We start from the raw sequence: 19,885 nt of genomic DNA, 5'->3' as shown, positions 1-19,885 counted from the left end.
TGATGGACCACTGATTGAACCACTGATTTCTGCCCTCTTTACTTCATGCTTTTACCCACACCTCCATCCAATCCAAGAAGCCAAGGCCAACTTTATTCCAGAATCTTTATTAAGGTAGCATGGTCCTGGGCCAACAACTGGACCTTGTGGCCTTAGGAAAGACCTGTGCTAACAGGGCTTGCGTCTCCAGACAGGGGGCTTGGTCACCTCCAGGTCATCCCTGCTTCATCCCCTGATGAAGGATGGGGCAGAGGGCCAAAGGGAGAGGAGGGCCTGGCCCCTCCCAGGCTGTAGCAGCTCCTCGGTCACAAAGATCCTCTAGCCAGTAGCAGAGGAGGGATGCAGCAACCGCCAGGGTCACCACTTGGGTTGGTGGACCCCACCACACCCTCTTACAGTTGTATTCAACACAATTAATAAATTAAAACAACCTCTTCCTTCAGCACTGACCCCCCCCTCAATCACACAGGAGAAGCTGGGCAGAAAGCAAAGCAAGGAGGAACTGGTTGATTCTTTGACCCTCTGACAGAGGCCTGGGCCCCTCCCTCTAGGAGCAGCTGTGGGCACGGATTATGCAGGGCTCTCCAAAGGATGTTGAGAAGAGCTGTTCAGAGTGTGTCCCCTCAGAATATCAGAAATTGCCTCAGAAAGACCCCAATCCAAATGCAGTAACTCTAGAAGGTGCAGCACCTTTATAAGGCACCAGGGCATTTTGGCAGTTGAGAACATGAGAGCCCCAGAGATAGGGGGCCTCAATAAGGAATGCTGGTACATGTATTTTACCTACTTCAATTTTGTCTCTGACCAGCTGACCCACCCCCAGCCAGGGAAGGAGCTGAGCTGATCAGAGGCAGGGAGGAGGGGCCTGACTAGCCACCCAAACATGGCTGGCCGGGCCCCTTAGTGCACACTGCAGGGATAGGTAGGACCTGCCCCCTTCTCTTTAACAAAGGGCAAATAGGAAGGAGCCCCCCCAGACTTCAGTTGTGGCAGATGTGACGTCATTCCTGCAGGCAGGGAGGGAGGGTGGCAGTGTCCCCTCCTCTGCTGTCAGTGGCCACTGGAAGGGGCCTCTCCCAGGGGCTACAGATGGATGGCTGTGACATCTGTGGGAGTGCTGGTCTGGCTGGGCCCCTGGCTGCTGGAGCCTCTGGGGGCTTTGGGTGCTGGGCTGGGGGACGACTGGGCAGCTTCCCTGAGGCTCTCCCTGAGTGCAGCTTCAATCTGCTCCTGACAAGCTCGCAGGCAGTCCTGGGAACAAGGGGGAACAGTGAGGAGGGGCTGTTGGGTGAAGTGGAGGAAGGTCCCATTGGAGCTAAAGGTCCACTTCCCTCCTCCCATAGCAGGTGCAGGGGACAGACACCTCCCAGCACACAGGGAAGTCTGGGGAGGTTAGGCCACAGCCCAGCCCCAGGAATCAGCCTTCAATTCTCAGAAACTGGCAAGAGGATGTGGCAACAGGGTGTGAGCGCAGCCCTGCATCCGACACCAAACCTCCCACCCCCACTCCTGCACACCATTTGGCAGAAAAGGGCACCAAGGGATGGTGCCCTGCAACCCACCCAAGCCAACTTGCTTTTCCCCAGACAAGGCAGTAGATGAAACCCCACAGAAGCCCCAAGGGCAGGGCACGTGAAACCAGCAGTGGGCACCAGGTTGGAGATGGACGCCTCCCTCTAGTGGAGGCTCAGGGAATAGCAGCGCTTCATGAATTGACAGGCTGCTGCCCAGCTGCCCAGCACTCACCACTTCAGTGCCTGTGATCCCTGCCAGCAGCTCCGTGAGCTCATCTCCGGATGCGGGCCAGGCACCCAGGCCTTGCACTGCAGCCCCAATGCTGCCTGTGGCGATCATGGATGGTGGGTACATGGCAAAGGTGTAATCTTGGAAAGAGGGAGAGGGAACCATGAGGCAAGGGGAACATCAAGAACAACAACCAGGGTGCACTTCTGATTCCTCAGAAAGTGCCAGGCAGCAGGAATGGAGCAGGGGCATACTGGAAAATGCCAGCAGTGAGTTGTGTCAGGGGCAAGAGAGAAAGGTAGGAAAGATCCTGTCCTGGAGGGACAAGGTGAATAGCAGACTTGTGCAGGCCAGGTCCAGGGTGGTCCCTAAGGGACCCCGGCCAGGCACCGGGGAGTGAATGAGTCTCTCTCCCTGGTGTGGAAACAAAACCAGGGTCAAGACCTGGGTTCTGCCCCTAATTTAATCACCATGAAACCTTGGGTAAGTCACTTCTAAGCCCTGAGGCCCCACCTACATTTGTACTGGGGTCTCTAAGATTCCATACAGCCCAGATTGTGCTCAGCATTTTTTCTGTATTGAAACTGGGGGCTCAGAGGGGACATAATTTTCACAAATTTTGTAAGGCATATAACAAGAATCTCCTATGACCCTTCCAAGTCTTGATTTCCCTGATTTGGCAAAAATATGCCTGGAGTTTATTACCTGTAGCACAGAGGGCCAAAAAGGTCTGAGCGTGCTTTTTGACCAAGGCCTGTCGGTCACTGGGCAGAGAGAGCCGGTACAGGATCAGGGCCAGGAAGTCATGGGCAATCACAGCAGCCAGGTCCCACTTGAGCTTCCCCAGGACCAGCACCTCCCAGTCCTGGAGAGTGGAGAAGAAGGCGGGGTCAGTGACTAAAGGAGGCAGGGGAAGGGAGTAAAGGAGAAGGAAGCCCATCAAACTTGAAGGTCAAGACCCCAGTTTTGCTTCTGGGTTTAGGGACTGGCCCTGTGGAATGGGGAGTCCAGGGCAGGGAAGAGCTGGGGACATTTGCTTTGAGCATTTGTTCATCTTTTACTAGGTGCCAGACTACATGCTGTACATGAATTGTCTTTTGATCTTGTTTGGTTATCTTTTGGGGGCCAATAATACAGGCCTTTTTCTGACTTGACCCAGGGCTCTGAGCATTTCTCCAACTAGGGTTGAATGAAAAGACTGCAGCAACAGGTACCACCACCATCTCCATGAACTTGAGACTCCTCTGGGGTAAAGCAGACTCTCCATAATCCCAAGGATTTGTAAAAGGGGAAATCACCACTAGCCTCTCCCCAACTCTGCATCCCAGCCAAGCCTATGCCTCTTGTAGAAACCGAGTGAGCATGAGGCCACACCACCTCTGATACAGTCACTGAACTAACTCTGAGGTTCCTCAAAGGGGACGTTGCCCAACCCAACCCACATCCCCTTGGTGGGACATCAGGGTTGGGTCCTGAGATATAACACCCACCCCACCCCCTTCAACTGGAACCCACAGTGCTTAGTACCATCTGAGTCTCAGAAAGAGCTGTGGAGGCCATGCCAAACAGGATGGGTCTGGATGATCTCCGAGGGACCAAACCCCATCTCTCCCTGCCCAAGCCTGCACACCCCTGCTAGGTCCGAGGGCAGATGGGAGCCCCAATCCACTTGTCTGGGGTTCCCAGCCCTGGCCCCACTACTGAGTTGCACATATGAGGATTTCTTCATTGTTTTATCTCAGGAAGGAACTCGAGGGTTTGACTCCTTACTGAGAGAGAAATAGCAGCCCCACCCAACCTCTTCCCGGCCCCCGCCTAGGTGTCATCCTCCCAAATCAGCCCGGAGCTCCCCCAGGGCCCCACAGAACACAGCCTGGCCTGGAGCCCGAAGTTGGGCAGAGAAGCTAGCCTTCTACCCCTGGTGCTTGTCCCGGTGGCCGAACTCCTGACTCAGAAGTGAGCAGAAAGCACCTAGCCTCCAAGGAAACACCTGGAAGGCCATTTGGAGTGGGACTTGCCCTGTGGGGAGGCATGGGGTCCTGTGTGAGGGAAGGTGGCCACCCTATCCTGTATCCAGGCAGCCCCTGAGAATCTCAGCCCTCGTTTGGCACAGAACATACCCCAGGGAGGGATTAGCTGCCGTGGCTGGCAGCTCCCATCGTATCTCTGGCCTTTAGGGCCACCTGGGCTGGCCAGAAGACCCAGATTCTCGTCATCCGCTTCAGGGCTGCCGAGGCAGGACCCTGCCCTCCTCCTCTGGGCCTCTGCCTTCTCTGCTTCACGAGCACTTGGACAGCCGAGTTCACTGAGGTCCCTTCCAACTCTGACCTTCTAGGAAGCCATCTGCGCGCTCCACCCCCAGCTCACGCAGACAGTGGGGGAAGAGTATTTTTTGCCCGTTCTGAAAAACTTCCCTCATACAAAGACACACATCCCATCCCAAACTTTTCACAAAAAAGGAAGTCCCCTTTTACCTTCCAGCCCAAACCCCTCCGAAAACATCTTTCCCGCTGGCCCCGGAAAGCAGCTCCACCTTCAGACTTGCCAAAAACTACCAGGATTCATCACAAAGAGCTGTGGGGCCTCCCAGACTCCCAACTCCGGCCTCCTACTCCCATCTCTGAGAGCTACTTGGCAGGAAGAGAAATCCTGTTCCTGGACAAGCAGCAGTCGGGGGCCCCAGTACCCTGGCTTCCTGGCCAGCCAATCACAGCAGCCTGCATGCCGCCCTCCTCCCCGGGAGATGGGGCCCAGAGACTCTCTCGGGGTCAGGAGAAGACTTGGCAGTATAGAGTGAGGGTGAGGAAGGTGCCCGCTCACCCACCCTCTCTCAGAACCCCCCCCCCCCTCTCCCCGGAGGTGATCTGCATACCCCTCCTCCAGATCCAGGCAGCTCCCCCACCTCAGGCTTTGGGATAAGAGAACCGGTGACTTCCCTGCCCTGCCTCGGAAGAGCCTAGCCCAAGTTCCCAGCAAGAGGCCCAGGGAGCCACTTCCCAAACCACAGGAGTGACAGCAGCTCCCCACAGGGTTATGAAAGACCTTGGTCAGAGTGGGCGGGCCAGGGGAGGGGGCATCACTATCACATCGGAAGCAGCTGCAGCTCAGCTCCCTGTCTGTCCCTCCGCTCTGGCCTCTGGCTAAGGGGGAAAGGGAGAGATGACTCCACCAGGCCTGAAGCAGCTGCTCCAGTTCCTCACAATGAGGATTAGGAAGGAGCTGTCTCTTCTGGGACAGGAGAGGAAGGAAAGAAGGTGGGATGGAACTCCTCCGAGCCCTTCCTTAGAGCAATCAGGGCTGGGCTTTAATCTGCTCTGGGAGGCTTTTCAATCACAAAGTCCACCCGGGGATAAAGACTCACCCAAAGCAGCCCCCCTCCCCCACAAGAAGCACATTCCACTCCCCCACTCCGGTGGGGGTGTGCAGGCATGTCCTGCTGCTGCCAATAAATAACTCATGACGGTTGTGTAAACCCAGAGGCAAAGTACTAGTGAGTGTAGACATGCAGTTTGACTTGTTGTTATCTGGGGGAAAGACCAAGAGGAGTGGCACCCCCTGGAGGTCAGGAGAAGGGGAGTCAGTTCCTGCTGGCAGTTTAAGCCTGGACTGGGGCTACTCTAACCATCACACGGCACTGCCCATCTTTTGTCCAAATAGATAGCCTCTGCGGCCCTGAGCCCACCCCGGGGGGCAGAAAGCCTCTGAGGTCTTAGCTTTCCTTTTCCCCGGTGAGGAGGCGGTCTGCGTTAGGGGTGGGGAAAATTAGGCACGCACCCGCATCTGGCGGGGGGAGACAGCGTGGTCGGTGTAGATGCACAATTTTTCGATGGTCAGGGGAGTCGTCTCGCGCAGCTTGGAGGCTAGCAGCATGCAGACCGCACCCAGGAGCTGAAATTGCGCCTTGGGGGTGGGGACACAGGACAGGTAACGATCCAGGTAGTTCATGGCCAGGGGGAAGACTTCCTCCTCACAGCGCTGCTCCTCGCACACCTGGGGGGAGGGGGGAGGACACAGTCACTTAAGGGCAGGAACGTGGGAAGCACAGCAGCACTGAAGGTGAAAGGGGGCACTGAAGGGAAGTGGGACGGGGAGCAAAAATGGAAGGGGTACGCCAGCGGCTCCCTGACTTAGTGAGACCCCCCCTCCCCCAATGGGGACCCCAAGAGTCGCCCACAGTAGCCGGAGAGCTGGGACCTTACCCCCATTACCATCACCCGCTGCACACACCCAAAGGGAAGGGAGGAGACTCCAGCCGCTGCCTCCCGCACTTTTCATTTCCCTGACCGCCGGAACCGCGCGCGCGCCACCCCCACCGCCTCCCCGCCAGAACCCCGCGACAGACACAGGAACCGGCTCCGGGGCGGGGGCGGCTGAGCCCAGGGTTTTCCAGGCGCGCTCTCCTAGGGCGACGGGGCGGGGAGGAGAAGCAGGAGACGCCAGAGAAGCCGGAGGGGAGACGGTGAATCCTGCCCCGCTTTCCCGGCCGAAGAGAGGGTTAGTTAGGGTGCCAGAGTCGAGGTGGGGGAAGGAAGAAGGAATGGGACACCACGAAGGCAGCGGCTAGGGTGCCGAGTGAAAGGCCAGGCCCGGGGGTCGGGGCCACCGAAGCATCTTGCAGATCGTTGCTGAGACCAGGATGTCCCAACAGGGCGGCCCCGGGATGTCCGGAGCCGAGGGCGCAGGGACGGCGGGGGAGGGGAGACCCGTCCGGGCGGTACCTCCAGCATCCAGTAGGCCAGCATCTTCCGCATGTGCGGCTTGATCTCCCGCTGCACGCACTGGAAGTAGGAGGCGCGGGGCACGTAGCGCTCCTCCAGGCGGAGCAAGCTCTGCAGCACACGCTGGTCCCCCAGCAGCCGCGGGTCCGGCCCGGCCCGGGGCGCGTGCCGGGTGCCCTCGCAGCACAGCAGCTCCATACTCGGCAGCGCACGGGGAGGACGGGAGTGCGGGCTCGCGAGCCAGAACGCAGGCGGCGGGCCGGAGAGCGCGGGCGCAGGGCCGGTGCTGGTGCTGGTGCTGGTGCTGGCGCTGCGTGGAGGAGCCCGGCCCGCCTGCGCCGGCGCGCGGCTTTCCTGACAGGCGCCCCGCCCCTCGCGACGAGGTAGCAACCGTGGAATGCTCTGGCGTCACACGCTCCAGGGGCGGAGCCGCCGGCGCCCCAGACGGAAAGGGCTGGCGGCGCCCCCCTCCCCCGCAGCGGCCGAGCTGGTCCTCGGGCGCGGGCCGGCCCGGCTTCCGGTCGCCCCGCTCCCTCCCGACCACCCCGTGGAGAGCGCTTTCCAGGAGGTGGTCCTCGTCCCCACCAAGGCGCCCTCCCATCTGGCTCCCCTGACATTCGTCGCCCAAGAAAGAACTTTCCTCCAGAGGTGGTTCATTCATTGGTCCAACCCTACTTCCCCCGCTGCTGGCTCTAGGGAATATAAAAACTAATAACTAGTTCTTAGCGAACACTGTTCTAAATACTTAACATGCAGTAACTTATTAAATCCTCACGGAAACTCACGGAGTTAGGTGCTGTACTTATTTCGCAGGTAAGGAACTGAAGCAACACCAACAAGCAATGTGCGGCCAAGCTAGGCCTGGGAAGCCGGCAGTCTGGCTCCAGCCTCTGTGCTCTCCCCCACTGGTACCCCACTGCTGCACACGAATACGGTGATCCCACAGCCCGCACCATCTGCATCGCCTAAGAGCTGGTTAGAAATGCGGGCTGGGAGGCCTACGCCTGACCTGCGGGATCAAAATCTGCATTTCAACAAGATTCCCCGCTGTTCCTGCGCGCAGTAAAGCGGGAGGCCGGGTGGAAATCAGCCCATTGCCGACATACAGCGGGGCGGACAGGCCGCGCATTCAAGGCCTCACCTTGTCACTAAGCCCGCTGGGTGGCCTTGGACAGGCCCTGAGAGTCGGGCCTTAGCTTCTGTTTGAGGAAAACGTGGGCGGAGAAACGAGATCCTCTCTGAAGGAGCTCCTTGCTCAGACTCTATAAAATCTCCCAATTGCCATTTCTTCTGCCTCCCAAACTTCTGGGTTACTTTGTAGTTTCCCCAAAACTGGATTCCACATGACCCAGAGGCAGACCACAGGCCTCCAGTAATGCTCCCGGTGGGAGGGGGCCCTGGGGAACTCCGACCTCCCTCTCCTGAGGTCCTCTTGAGGGAAAGGACACCAACAGGCAAGTTCTATACTCAATATTTTCTCAATAAATTGTTTTTTTATATGACAAATTTTATTATAGTTCTAATATCATGGAAATATTCATTTGCATTGTAGAAACCTTAGAAAATCCACATAAGCCACACAAAAAAGGGGGGAAAAATTACTTGCAATTTCACCATCCATAGATAACCCTTTAAAATGTCAATATTTGTTTTTCTAAGACTGTTCTATTTTTTAAAATGAGGTCATTGCTAACTGTTTTGTAAGCTTTTTTTTTCCACTAAAAAAATATATTGTTAGCACTTTTCCATGTCATTTATACTACAACATTATTCTTAATGGCTACATACTAGTAGTATGCCATTGGGTGAATATATAATGCATTTTACCCAACAGGTATTGTTGAAAATTTAAGTTGTTTCTCATTCTTCCCTATTAGAAACAATACTAGGAAATATTTTTATGGTAATATTTTTGTGTGCACTCATCATTACTTCTAGAAGTGAATTAATTTCTAGAAGTGGAATTTCTAAAGTTATGAAACATTAAAAGACTTTTTTAGATTTTTCAAAATTTATTTTCCAGTTATAGTTGACATACAATAATATATTAGTTTCAGGTGTATAGCATAGTGGTTAGCTATTTATATAACTATGAAATGAACCTCCCCATAAGTCTATTACCCATCTTACACCATACATAGTTATTATAATATTATTGACTATATTCCCTGTGCTGTACTTTATATCTCTGTGACTATTTTTATAACTGGCTATTTGTACTTCTTAATCCCTTTCACCTTTCATCCATCCCCCAAAACTCCTCCCATAAATTTCATCGTAAATTCCCTGCTGAAATGCTGAACCAATCTAATGAATAAACATTAGGTATCTATTTCAAAACAAAACAAAGCAAACAAACAAACACCTCTGCCAACTGGAAAGATGAAAACTAGTTTATTAGTAATAAAATATTTGTGTATTTGTTTTAAATTCAAGAACTCTTGTTATGCCAGCATGAATGTGTGCCATGTACCTTATCTAATCTTGCAAACCCATTACTCCTATCTTCCAAAATACAAGTATGAAGTTTTAGGTAATTAATCATAACACTGCACTCTTTCATTAAAGAGAACAATATATTTTAAATTATAAAGGATAGATATGGCCCAGCTGGTGTGACTCAGTGGTTGAGCGTTGACCTATGCACCAGGAGGAGGTCACAGTTCGATTCCCGGTCAGGGCACATGCCCGGATTGCGGGCTCGATCCCCGGTAGGAGGGGTACAGGAAGCAGCTGATCAATAATTCTCTCTCATCATTGATGTTTCTTTCTCCCTCTCCCTTCATATCTAAAAGAATAGATATGAAGTTATGGGAAGACAAAAATGTTGAAGTGTTCAGAGGTTTTTAGCATGCAGGAGGACTAAAAAATATAGCTTTGAAGCAAGTACATAACCAGAAACCAGATCTGTCCTGAAGGCAGTGTTTCTTTACTCTCAGAATTACTGAGCAGACTGTTCAGGGTAGAAGGTCATTTATCTTTGATGAGAAAGTAAATCATCATTATTAAAGCTTTTTTCCAGTTTTATTGAAGTATCAATTGTATTAAAGTATACATGATTTAATATACGTATATATTGCAAAATTATTACCGTAAGTTTAGTTAACAACCATTACATAATGACAATATTTTTCTTGTGATGAGAATTTATTTTAATTTTTTATTGAATTTATTGGGGTGACATTGGTTCATAAAATTATATAGGTTTCAGGTATACAATTTTATAATAATGTTGAGACTTTTGAACATCTACTCATTTAGCAACTTTTCAAATATACAATACAAAACCGTTAACTATCATTACCATGTTGTACATTATATTCCCAGGACTTATTTATCTTATAACTGGAAGTTTATATCTTTTATCCACCTTCACCCACTTACCCATGAGGTATAGCTGCTATTATTACCCTCCTGTTACAGATGGAAACACAGGCACAGGGAAGCTAACTATGGCCCAACGCCATGCCACCAGCAAGAGGCTGCCTTAGTTGGGTCTCCCCAAAGACAAAGATTCATGTGAAGTAATTGACCCAGGAGGTGATTCCAGGAAGCACCCCCGAGTGGAGAAACGAGGCAGAAGGGAAGGAAACCAGTGAAAAGTACATTGTTGAGTAAGTTAACACTGTGGGCAAATGGAGCTCCGTCCTGTTGAGGAACTCTGGGACGTGATGCAAAGTGCATGCCTCCGCCTGGGAGGGAGCAGGGACACCTGCCCACCACTCCCAACAGCCAGTGGTGGGGGGCCGCTGGGATGGAGAAAGGGGCCTGCCGTTAATTCCCCAGAACGTCCAGCTTTCCTGCGGGAGAGCACAGGGGCTGACAGCCAGGACCAGCAGCCATCAGGCAGTCACAGCGCTGGCACTGGAAGGGGGCTGGTGCACGCGGGGAGGAGGGGAGCCATGGGTATCTGGGTGGCAACAGCTGCTTGTGCTCCATTGGATTTGAACCCCGTCAGGCGCCAGAGCCTAAGTTCGAAGTCCGAATAAATATTTTTAACAGTTTTATGCTCACTTTATTTTTTTAAATATATTTTTATTTATTTCAGAGAGGAAAGGAGAGGGAGAGAGATAGGCATATCAATGATGAGAGAGAATCATTGATTGGCTACTTCCTATCCCTGCCCTCCACTGGGGATCCAGCCCGAAACCGGGCATGTGCCCTGACTAGGAATTGACCTGTGACCTCCTGGTTTATAGGTCAATGCTCAACAACTGAGCCACGCCAGCCGGGAAGTTTTATGCTCATTTTAAAGTTGTATTTGTGTGTATCAGAACAACAAACCTGGGACTTTATCAGGTTTCCTTTTAAAATAAATTTACTTAATGAAAAACTTAACTTTAAAAACATTGAGTAGCCCGGGCAGGGTGGCTTAGCTGGTTGGAGCATCATCCCATACACCAAAAGGTCGTGGGTTCGATTCCCAGTCAGGGCACCTACCTACATTGTGGGTTCTTTCCCCATTCGGGTCGTGTATGCGAGGCAACTGATCAATGTTACTCTCATATAGATGTTTCTCTCTCGCTCTCAAATAATAAAAAATAAACAAAAAATGCCCTGGCCAGTGTGGCTCAATTGGTTGGGTGTCATCAGGAGATTGTGGGTTTGATTTCCAGGCAAGGGCACATGCCTGGGTTTCGGGCTCCATCCCTGGTTGCCGGGGAGAGAGGGGTGCAGGAGGCAACTGATAGATGTTCCACTCTCACATCGAGGTTTCTCTCTCCCTCTCCCATCCTCTCTCTCTAAAAATCAATAAACTATTCTTTAAAAAATAAATAAATAAATGGATTGTATGTTTGATTGCATTTACCTTATATAAAAAAATAAATGGTTAGTTCAGGGGTCCTCAAACTTTTTAAACAGGGGGCCAGTTCACTGTCCCTCAGACCGTTGGAGGGCCGGACTATAGTTTAAAAAAAACTATGAACAAATTCCTATGCACACTGCACATATCTTATTTTGAAGTAAAAAAACAAAACGGCAAAAACACCCACATGTGGCCCGCGGGCTGTAGTTTGAGGACGCCTGGATTAGTTTATTATTTTTGAAAAACATCAATATAATTCATCAATATGTTGATGAATTATATTAAAAGATTAAAGGTGGGAAAATCATGATAGAATCAACAGATGCCAAAAAAAGTTTTTGATAAAATTCAACAGCCATTCACAATAAGAAAAAACTATTAGCAAAGTAGGGATAGGTGGGAACTTCCTTTGTCTGATGTAGGGCACCTTCTAAAACCCCACAGCGAACATCTTCTTTAGGAGTTGATGCACAAAAGTACACCAGGCAAAATGTCCAACATGCAGGGCAGTGGGAAAAACCAAGAGGTCCCTCCTCCATGATCAACCTGGCTAGTCCTTCCCTGGAAGTAGCGAGGCCATGCATTCCCAGTATCCTCAAGGTACACCATATATTTCCACCCCTCTTTCAATTTGCACATTTTTATGAATAGCACCATCTTTCTGCTGAGTCTTCAGATGTTAAACTCTGGTGCCATCTTGGATTTCTTCCTTTCTTTGGTTTCCTGTATCCAATCAATTACCTACCCCCCCCCCCAAAAAAAACCATTAGGGAAAACTTACTTAGATCCTATTCTTCCCATTCCTCCAGTAGACTGTTAGCCAGTTTCTCAAAATTTGCCACCAAAGTAAACCATTCACAGCAGAGAAGAAAGTATCTCTCTGAGGAATCTAGTATGATCTAAAATAGTCCTCTGCAAACGTGAAATTTATTTGAAGTCTAACATTCTGCCTTGGAAACATATGCACATTTATGATTCTGGTCCATAATAAAGCCATAATTGTCATAAAGTAAAAAGTACATTTACTTTAAATTACTTATGGTTAAGGAAAATTAAACTTCACGGAAGCCATGTGTATCCTGAGACTGGCGGGAGTAGTCTCAAACCCGCTTTTAAAAGACTGGGCCTACATTACTATTGCAAAAGCCTCCCTGAGAGCCTTTCAGTCCTCACAGAGCTTCCAGATAGATCCGGATCAATGGCGCAGGGCCATCAGATTAATCTCCCACAGACACTCCTTTCATCTCCAGTCCAAGGACCTGCTTATCAGGTCAAATTTAAAAGTCAACCAGCCTGGCTTTTAAAGTTCTCCTTCAAGAGGCCTCAGCCACCCTATCCAATTTTATCTCAGCTGGAGCACTCCAGCTCACCCCAAGGCCTTATCACCCACTACTGGCATCCTGGTCCTTTCTCCAAATCCAGTTCCTTCCTTCAAGTCCTAGTTCCCGGCCCCCCAGGGTTGTAGCGTTAGGGAGCAGGTTAATTTAGAGCCAGAGGGATCAACAGTGGCCCACAGAGGGGAGCTGAGTTGCCCAAGGGCACACACCAGTTAACGATTGCTTTAAATTACTCTCATTGTTTCCTGTTAATAAATCCTATTTTCCCTCCAAAATTGGAAACTCCTGGGGGTAGGTACTACACCGTTTTATTCCCAATTTGGTTAACCTGCTGCAGGAGGTACTCTGCATAAAGATACTGCTTTGTTTCCAGACCCCCTGCTCCTGCAATTCCCAGCCTTGGTATGTCTTTCCTCCACCTTCTGTCAGCCACCCACACTTACAAAATCAAGTTTAAGATCCCTCTAATTGTAGGTTATTTCGTTTTTTTCTTTTTAAATTATCATTAGAGTTGTGCCCTGGCCAGTGTTGGTCAGTGTTGGTTAGTGTATCAGCCTGTGCACTGAAGGGTCCAGGGTTCGTATTCCTGGTCAAGGGTATGTACCTGGGTGACAGATGCAATCCCTGGCCCGGTTGGGGTGCATGTGGGAGGTAACCAATCAATGTGTCTCAGATTCCAGTCAAGATGGCAGCATAGGTAAACACAAGCACTCATCGCCTCCCACAACCACATCAAAATTACAACTAAAATACAAAACACCAGAGTTGACCAAGTCACTCCCATTCTGAACCAACCTCAAATTTCCTGTGGAATATGGGGAAGGAGCTAAACCAGGGGTGGAAGAATCAAGTGATTTCAGAGGTGGGGCAGGTAAAATAAATGAATTCAGAGTATGGGACTAAGAAACAAAAAAATAATAAAATAAAATACCAAACAACCATGATTCAGAACCACCTGAAATCGAGCTGAAAGGAAGTCCTACAACTGGGGAATTAAAGAAGAAGCACATTGATACTGATAGAAGGGATGGAGATGTGGGGTGGAATCTCAGAACCAGCCGGTCCTACACTCACATGTGATGGTTTAAAATTGGGAGGGATATCTTGGCTGTGGAAGTTTTCCTGGGGAGCAAGGGGACCCAGCCCCACACCAGACTCCTCCCCACTTTGCGCCCCCCTGCCCAGGCTCCCCCACCCCCCCGGCCCAGCCCACGGTTCCACTGCTGAGAAGAGAAGTCCCCACAACTTCTGGCTGTAAAAACCAGCAGAGATTGTGGCTGGATGACATAGAAGTCGCTGGAGCCCCAGGCAGCTCCTCTTAAAGGGTCCGCACACAGACTTATCTGGATTCCCTCCCTCTGAGCTCCAGCACTGGGGCAGCAGCTTGAAAGGAACGTGGGACATTCAGGGAGGAACTAACTTGTCTGGAATCAGGGCAAGAGCTGAAGGGGCAGCTTTCTCCCAGACAGAAATGCTGGAAGAGGCCATTGTTCCTTTGCTGAGCCCTCCCCACCACAGAGCTAACAGGCAGTCACCACATCAAAATCTCCATCAACCTGGCAAACACTTTTTGTCCTTCCCTGATAATTGCCCACCCCTCCCTACTTGCAGGCTCAACCAAGCCATTTCCAGTGGCTTTTCCTTATAACTGGCCTCTCTTGCCTCATGCTAGGCTTTCCTAAAATCACTCAAACAAGCAGTAGCTGGCCTCAGCATGCCTCATATCTCTCAATAAATGGACCCAGGCCAGACACTAGCAGCAGCCCACCTTGGTTCACAGCTTGGCCTCTCCTGGGCACCACACGAGGCCCAACACAAGTAGAAGCCATCTGCAGATTGCTTTGTAGCTCATGCTGGGTGGCCTCAAGCAGGGCACAGGGAGTGGCTGACTTTGCATGTCCCCAGAGGCTCCAGAGCCAGAGCACCCAGTGGCCAACTTCTACCATGCCAGATTACAACCCTACCACCACCAGGAATGACACACACAAAGGACTGACTCAGTGAGCACCAAAGCCCCACTGAAGTAAGTCCTGCTCCATAGGGTCGGCTGCTGCACAGCAGTTCTTCCACTGTAGTTGCAACTGATCCTCGCAATACATTGGCCTGGGTTGCACCAACGTCAATCAAGGCTCAACTATAATAGGACAGGGCACAGAGCTCACACAGGGGCACACCTGCAGTGCTCAACTCTGGTGACTGGAGAGGCTGAGCCACTGGGCCCTACAGGACACCTACTAACATGGCCACTCTACCAAGTCCAGGAGACAGAAACAAACACAGGGAAGCAGCCAAAATGCGGAAACAAAGAAACATGTCACACATGAAAGAAAAAGAGAAATATCCAGAAAAAGAACTAAATGAAATGGAAGCAAGAAAACTACCAGATACAGAGTTCAAAACAATGGTTATAAGGATGCTCAAAGAACTTACTGAGTACTTCAAGGAACTTAGTGAGAACATCAACAACAACAAAAAAGGACCAGTCAGAAGTGAAGGATACACTAACTGAAATAGAGAATAATTTATAGGGAATCAACAGTAGAGTAGAGGACGCTAAGAATCCAATCAAGAATTTGGGATATAAGGAAGCAAAAAACACCCAATCAGCAAAAAGAAAAAAGAATGAAGTAATGTAAGGAGCCTTCCAGTACCCCCACATTCACATCATGGGGGTACTGGAAGGAGAAGAGAGAGAGCAAGAAATTGAAAACCTATTTTTAAAAAATAGTGACAAAACTTCCCTTACCTGGTGAAAGAAACAGGCATACAAGTCCAGGAAGCATAGGGAGTCCCAAACAAGTTGAACCCAAAGAGGACCACACCAAGACACATCATAATTAAAATGCCAAAGGTTAAAGACAATGAGAGAATCTTAAAAGCAGCAAGAGAAAAGCAACTCGTTATCTACAAGGTAGTGCCCATATGATTGTCAGCTGATTTCTCAAAAGAAACTTTGCAGGCCAGAAGGGAGTGGCAAGAAATATTCAAAGTGATGAAAAGCAAGGACCTACAACCAAGATTACTCTACCCAGCAAAGCTATCATTTAGAATTGAAGGTCAAATAAAGAGTTTTACAGACAAGAAAAAGCTAAAGAGGTTCATCACCATCAAACCATGAAATGTTAAAGGGTCTTCTTTAAGAATAAGAAGGGAAAAAAAAGATAAAAAATACGACCAATAAAATGGCAATAAATACATATCTATCAACAATTAAATATAAAAATCAAAATAAATGAACAAACAGAACAGAAACAGATTCACAGATACAGACAACATTTTGATGGTTGCCAGATGGGAGGGGTTTGGGGGGATGAGTGAAAAAGGAGAAGGGATTTAGAAGTACAAATTAGTCATAGCCCATGGACACAGACAATAGACAGGTGAAGGCCTGGGATAGGGTGGGAGATAGGTGAATGGGGGGCATAGGGAAGAAATGGGGGGCATCTGTAATAATCTCAACAATAAAATAAAAATTTTAAAAAGCAATAAATAAAAATATTTTTTAAAATCGGGTGTCTCTCACATGGATCTCTCCCCCTCCCTCCCTTCTTCTCTCTCTAAAAATCAATAGAAAAAGTATTCTCCGGTGAGGATTAACAACAACAAAAATTAACATTATTGCCCTAACTGGTCTGGCTCAGTGGATAGAGCCTCGGCCTGCAGACTGAAGGGTCCCAGTCAAGGGCATGTACCTTGGTTGCGGGTACATCCCCAGTAAAGGGTATGCAGGAGGCAGCTGATCAATGTTTCTCTCTCATCGATGTTTCTAACTCTCTATCCCTCTCCCTTCCTCTCTGTAAGAAAATCAATAAAATATATTTTAAAAATTAACATTATTGTTGTTAAAACACTGAGCAGAAAATTACATTTTTAGAAGAGACTTATATCTCTCCCAAACTCACAAATCCCTGTCAGTTGACTCATTCTTTTTTTTTTTTACATTCCCTCCAGGAGAGTTTGTGTCATTCCTTCTCTCACTCACGCATTCATTTATTCCACGGATCCTTATTGAGACTCTGTGAAAGATACTCTGGGGCCAGGGCAATCATACAGTGACAAATGAGACAGTTCCTTTCTTTTAAAGAGAAAAAATTTCCTAGGGGAAATAAAATGTACTTTGCTTTCCTTCTTAATAATTTACCTTCACTTGATTCTTTAATTAACTCAAGCATGTGGGTTTTGGGGCTGTGACTCATCATGTGGCCAGAAAGTTCTCTGAATCAGGAATTGAATCTTCTAGTTTGTTGGTATCTAAGTAGACGCAGAATATGTGCCAGCTATCCTGGTATAATTATTAGTGCTGTACCTTTCACTCTCAAAAGTGTCCCAGTTTGGAACAGCAAGCGTTGGTGAGGATGTGGAGAAAGTGGAGCCCTCATACACTGCTGGTGGGAATGTAAAATGGTGCAGCCACTGTGGAAAACAGTCTGGAGGTTCCCCAAACGTTAAACATAGTTGCCATGTAACCTAGCAATTCTACTCCTGGGTATATACCCAAGAAAAATAAAAACACATCCACAAAGACATCTGTATTCAAATGCAAGAGCATTATTATTATTCATACTAGCCGAAAGTGGAAACAACCCAAATGTCTGCTAACATATGAACAAATACAGTGAATATAATGTGGCATACCCATATAATGGAATATCATTTAAGTAATTCATAAAAAGGAATTACGTACTGACGCATGCTATAACATTTATAAAAAGAAACGAAGTACTGAGGCATGCTACAACATGAATGAACCCTCAGAGCATTATGGTAAGTGAAAGAAGCCAACCAAAGACCACACATCATGATTCCATTTATATCAATTGTTCAGAATAGGCAAATCTATAGACACAGAAAATAGATCCGTGGTTGCCTAGGGCTGGGGTGGTGATGGTAATGGGGAGTGACTGCCAATGGTTACTGAGTTGCTTTTGGGGGTGATGAAGATTTTCTAAAATTAGGTTATGGTGATAACTGCACAACTCTAAATATACTAAAAGCCATTAAACTGTGTACTTTATATAGGTGAATTCTATGTTATGAAAATTATATCTCAATAAAACTTTTTAAAGATCATTCCAGTCTGGACAATAAATTATAGGGTCATTTTCTACCTATTGGAGCCTTAACGTGAGTGACTGAGAAAGCATAGGGGCTTTTGAGTTAGAATTAGGGCTGAATCACACCTCTACCACTTGTGTGACCTGGGGAATAATTAACTGATTCCTCACCTGCAAAATAGAGTAACAGTGCCTACCTCAGAGGCCTGTTGTAATGTAAGCAAAATAATGCATGGAAGGTACTAGGAGCCCCCCAACCCTAAGTTCAAAGTGCTCAACTTTTATTTATTTATTTTTAAATATATTTTCATTGATTTTGGAGAAGAGAGAGGGAGAGAGATAAAAACATCAGTGATGACCCCTAACCGGTTTGGCTCAGTGGATAGAGCATCGGCCTGCGGACTCAAGGGTCCCAGGTTTGATTCTGGTCAAGGACATGTACCTTGCTTGCGGGCACATACCCAGTGGGGAGTGTGCAGGAGGCAGCTGATCGATGTTTCTCTCTCATCGATGTTTCTAACTCTCTATCCCTCTCCCTTCCTCTCTGTAAAAATCAATAAAATATATTTTAAAAATATGTTTTTTAAAAAAACAAACCATCAGTGATGAGATAGAATTATTGATCAGCTGCCTCCTGCATGCCCCACATGGGGATCGAGCCCACAACCCAGGCATGTGCCCTGACCGGGAATCGTACTGTGACCTTCTGGTTCATAGGTCGATGCTCAACCACTGAGCCACGCCAGCCGGGCAAATTGCTGAACTTTTAGTAGATATTTACACTGACCAAAGTCTGATACAGAATGCATGGATGAACCAATGGATGGAGTGAGCCTGATGCAACTCACGCCTGAGAGCAGATTATACCCATTCCTGTAAACCAGATGTTCCCCTTAAAAAGGAACTCAAGCCCGGCCAGCGTGGCTCAGTGGCTGAGTGTTGACCTATGAACCAGGAGGTCACTGTTCGATACCAGGTCTGGGCATATGGGTTTGTTGTCAGGGTTTGTGGTCTCAATCCCCAATGTAGGGCATGTAGAAGGCAGCCAATCAAGGATTCTCTCTCATCATTGATGTTTCTATCTCTCTCTCCCTCTCCCTTCCTCTCTGAAATCAATAAAAATATATTTTAAAAAAACAAAAAGGAACTCAAGAAGAAGCAGCAGCAGACCAAGTTCAATGCTGCTGCCCATTCTGCTTGGTCATTCAGTCCCCCACTAGCGTTCTCAGCCCGACTGTGTGCAAAGTCCTAGGCTGAGCTTCCTGGAGAATAAGGGGGGAGAAGTCAGGATCCCTACCTTCAGGAGTTTCCCCTCAGCAGTGGGAGGCGGGGCATGTGCAGAGGAAAAAGCTCCTACAAAGGCCGTGTAAACAAGCCCAGGATGACTGGAAGCACCCTTGGTCTGAGTGCCTCTGAGCAGGTAACCCAGACTAGGTCAACTGTGCGCTCCTCCTGAGATGGGGCCTCCACCACCCACCACCAGATGCCGAGGTGCGTCAAATAGTCCCAGCGATGCCTTAATCAAAACACTCATCCCCAGGTCCCTCCTCCCCCCCCCTCCCGGCTCCTCTTTCCTTCACCAGCCTCTAGAACTACAAACATCTGCCAGGCCTTAAGCCAAGGCCCGTGTTTTCACACTTCAGAGACCGTGTTCTATTCTTTCAGCCTCAACTTTCATGTTTCTCCAGTTCTAACCTCCACGGCTCACATCCCCACCTGGATGTTACAGATGCCAGAGCGCAGGATGCTCCAAACCTGCCCCTCCTCTTTTGTATTATGTATCAGTTAACCGTGATCCACTGGCCATCCAAGCTAACGATGCTGACATTATCCCTCTCAGCTCTTCCTGCTCCAAATGTCCACGTTAACCTGGAAGCAGATCCTGTCACCTCTGTTTCCCAAATGTTTCAGGAACCTGGCCCCTCCACTAACTGCTCGGGTGTTCCCATCTAACACTGGTGCAATGCCCTTTCTCACGGGCCTCCATTCTCCCTCTTCAGCCCACGCTCCCCACTGCTGCCCAAGCTCTCCTTCAAAAACCTCAGGAATGCACATGTGCTCTCTTGGCTTCTTAAAACCTTAAAATCCCAATGCCTTCAGGATAAAATCCTGATCCCTTATCTGAAAGGAACATGCAAAGTCTGTCATTTAAAATTTTTAAAAGGCTGCCATTATCTACCTTACATTCTCCCCGGAGCCTTATCTCCCCTCCCCCAACACATACAC

General features: G+C 48.8%; 1 protein-coding gene across 3 annotated transcripts in view; it reads right to left on the bottom strand.

The window, feature by feature from the left end:
• Positions 1-91: 91 nt before the first annotated feature.
• Positions 92-19,885, bottom strand: part of CCND3 (cyclin D3) — an 89,209-nt gene continuing 69,415 nt past the window's right edge. For 2 of the 3 annotated variants that reach the window (XM_079780612.1, XM_079780613.1), the window contains 4 exons: positions 5,518-5,733; positions 2,449-2,608; positions 1,747-1,883; positions 92-1,251 (listed from right to left, as the gene is read on the bottom strand). In XM_079780612.1, the coding sequence (XP_079636738.1) occupies positions 1,084-1,251; positions 1,747-1,883; positions 2,449-2,608; positions 5,518-5,733 (681 nt within the window). In that variant the 3' untranslated portion in view covers positions 92-1,083. Of the gene's footprint in view, positions 1,252-1,746; positions 1,884-2,448; positions 2,609-5,517; positions 5,734-6,461; positions 6,825-19,885 lie in introns of those variants that run through there. The other variant, XM_079780614.1, reaches the window with a different exon arrangement.

Source organism: Cnephaeus nilssonii, assembly GCF_951640355.1.
Source record: "Cnephaeus nilssonii genome assembly, chromosome: 9".
NCBI classification, from domain to species: Eukaryota; Metazoa; Chordata; class Mammalia; order Chiroptera; family Vespertilionidae; genus Cnephaeus; species Cnephaeus nilssonii.
This window is presented reverse-complemented; position numbering and strand designations above follow the sequence as displayed.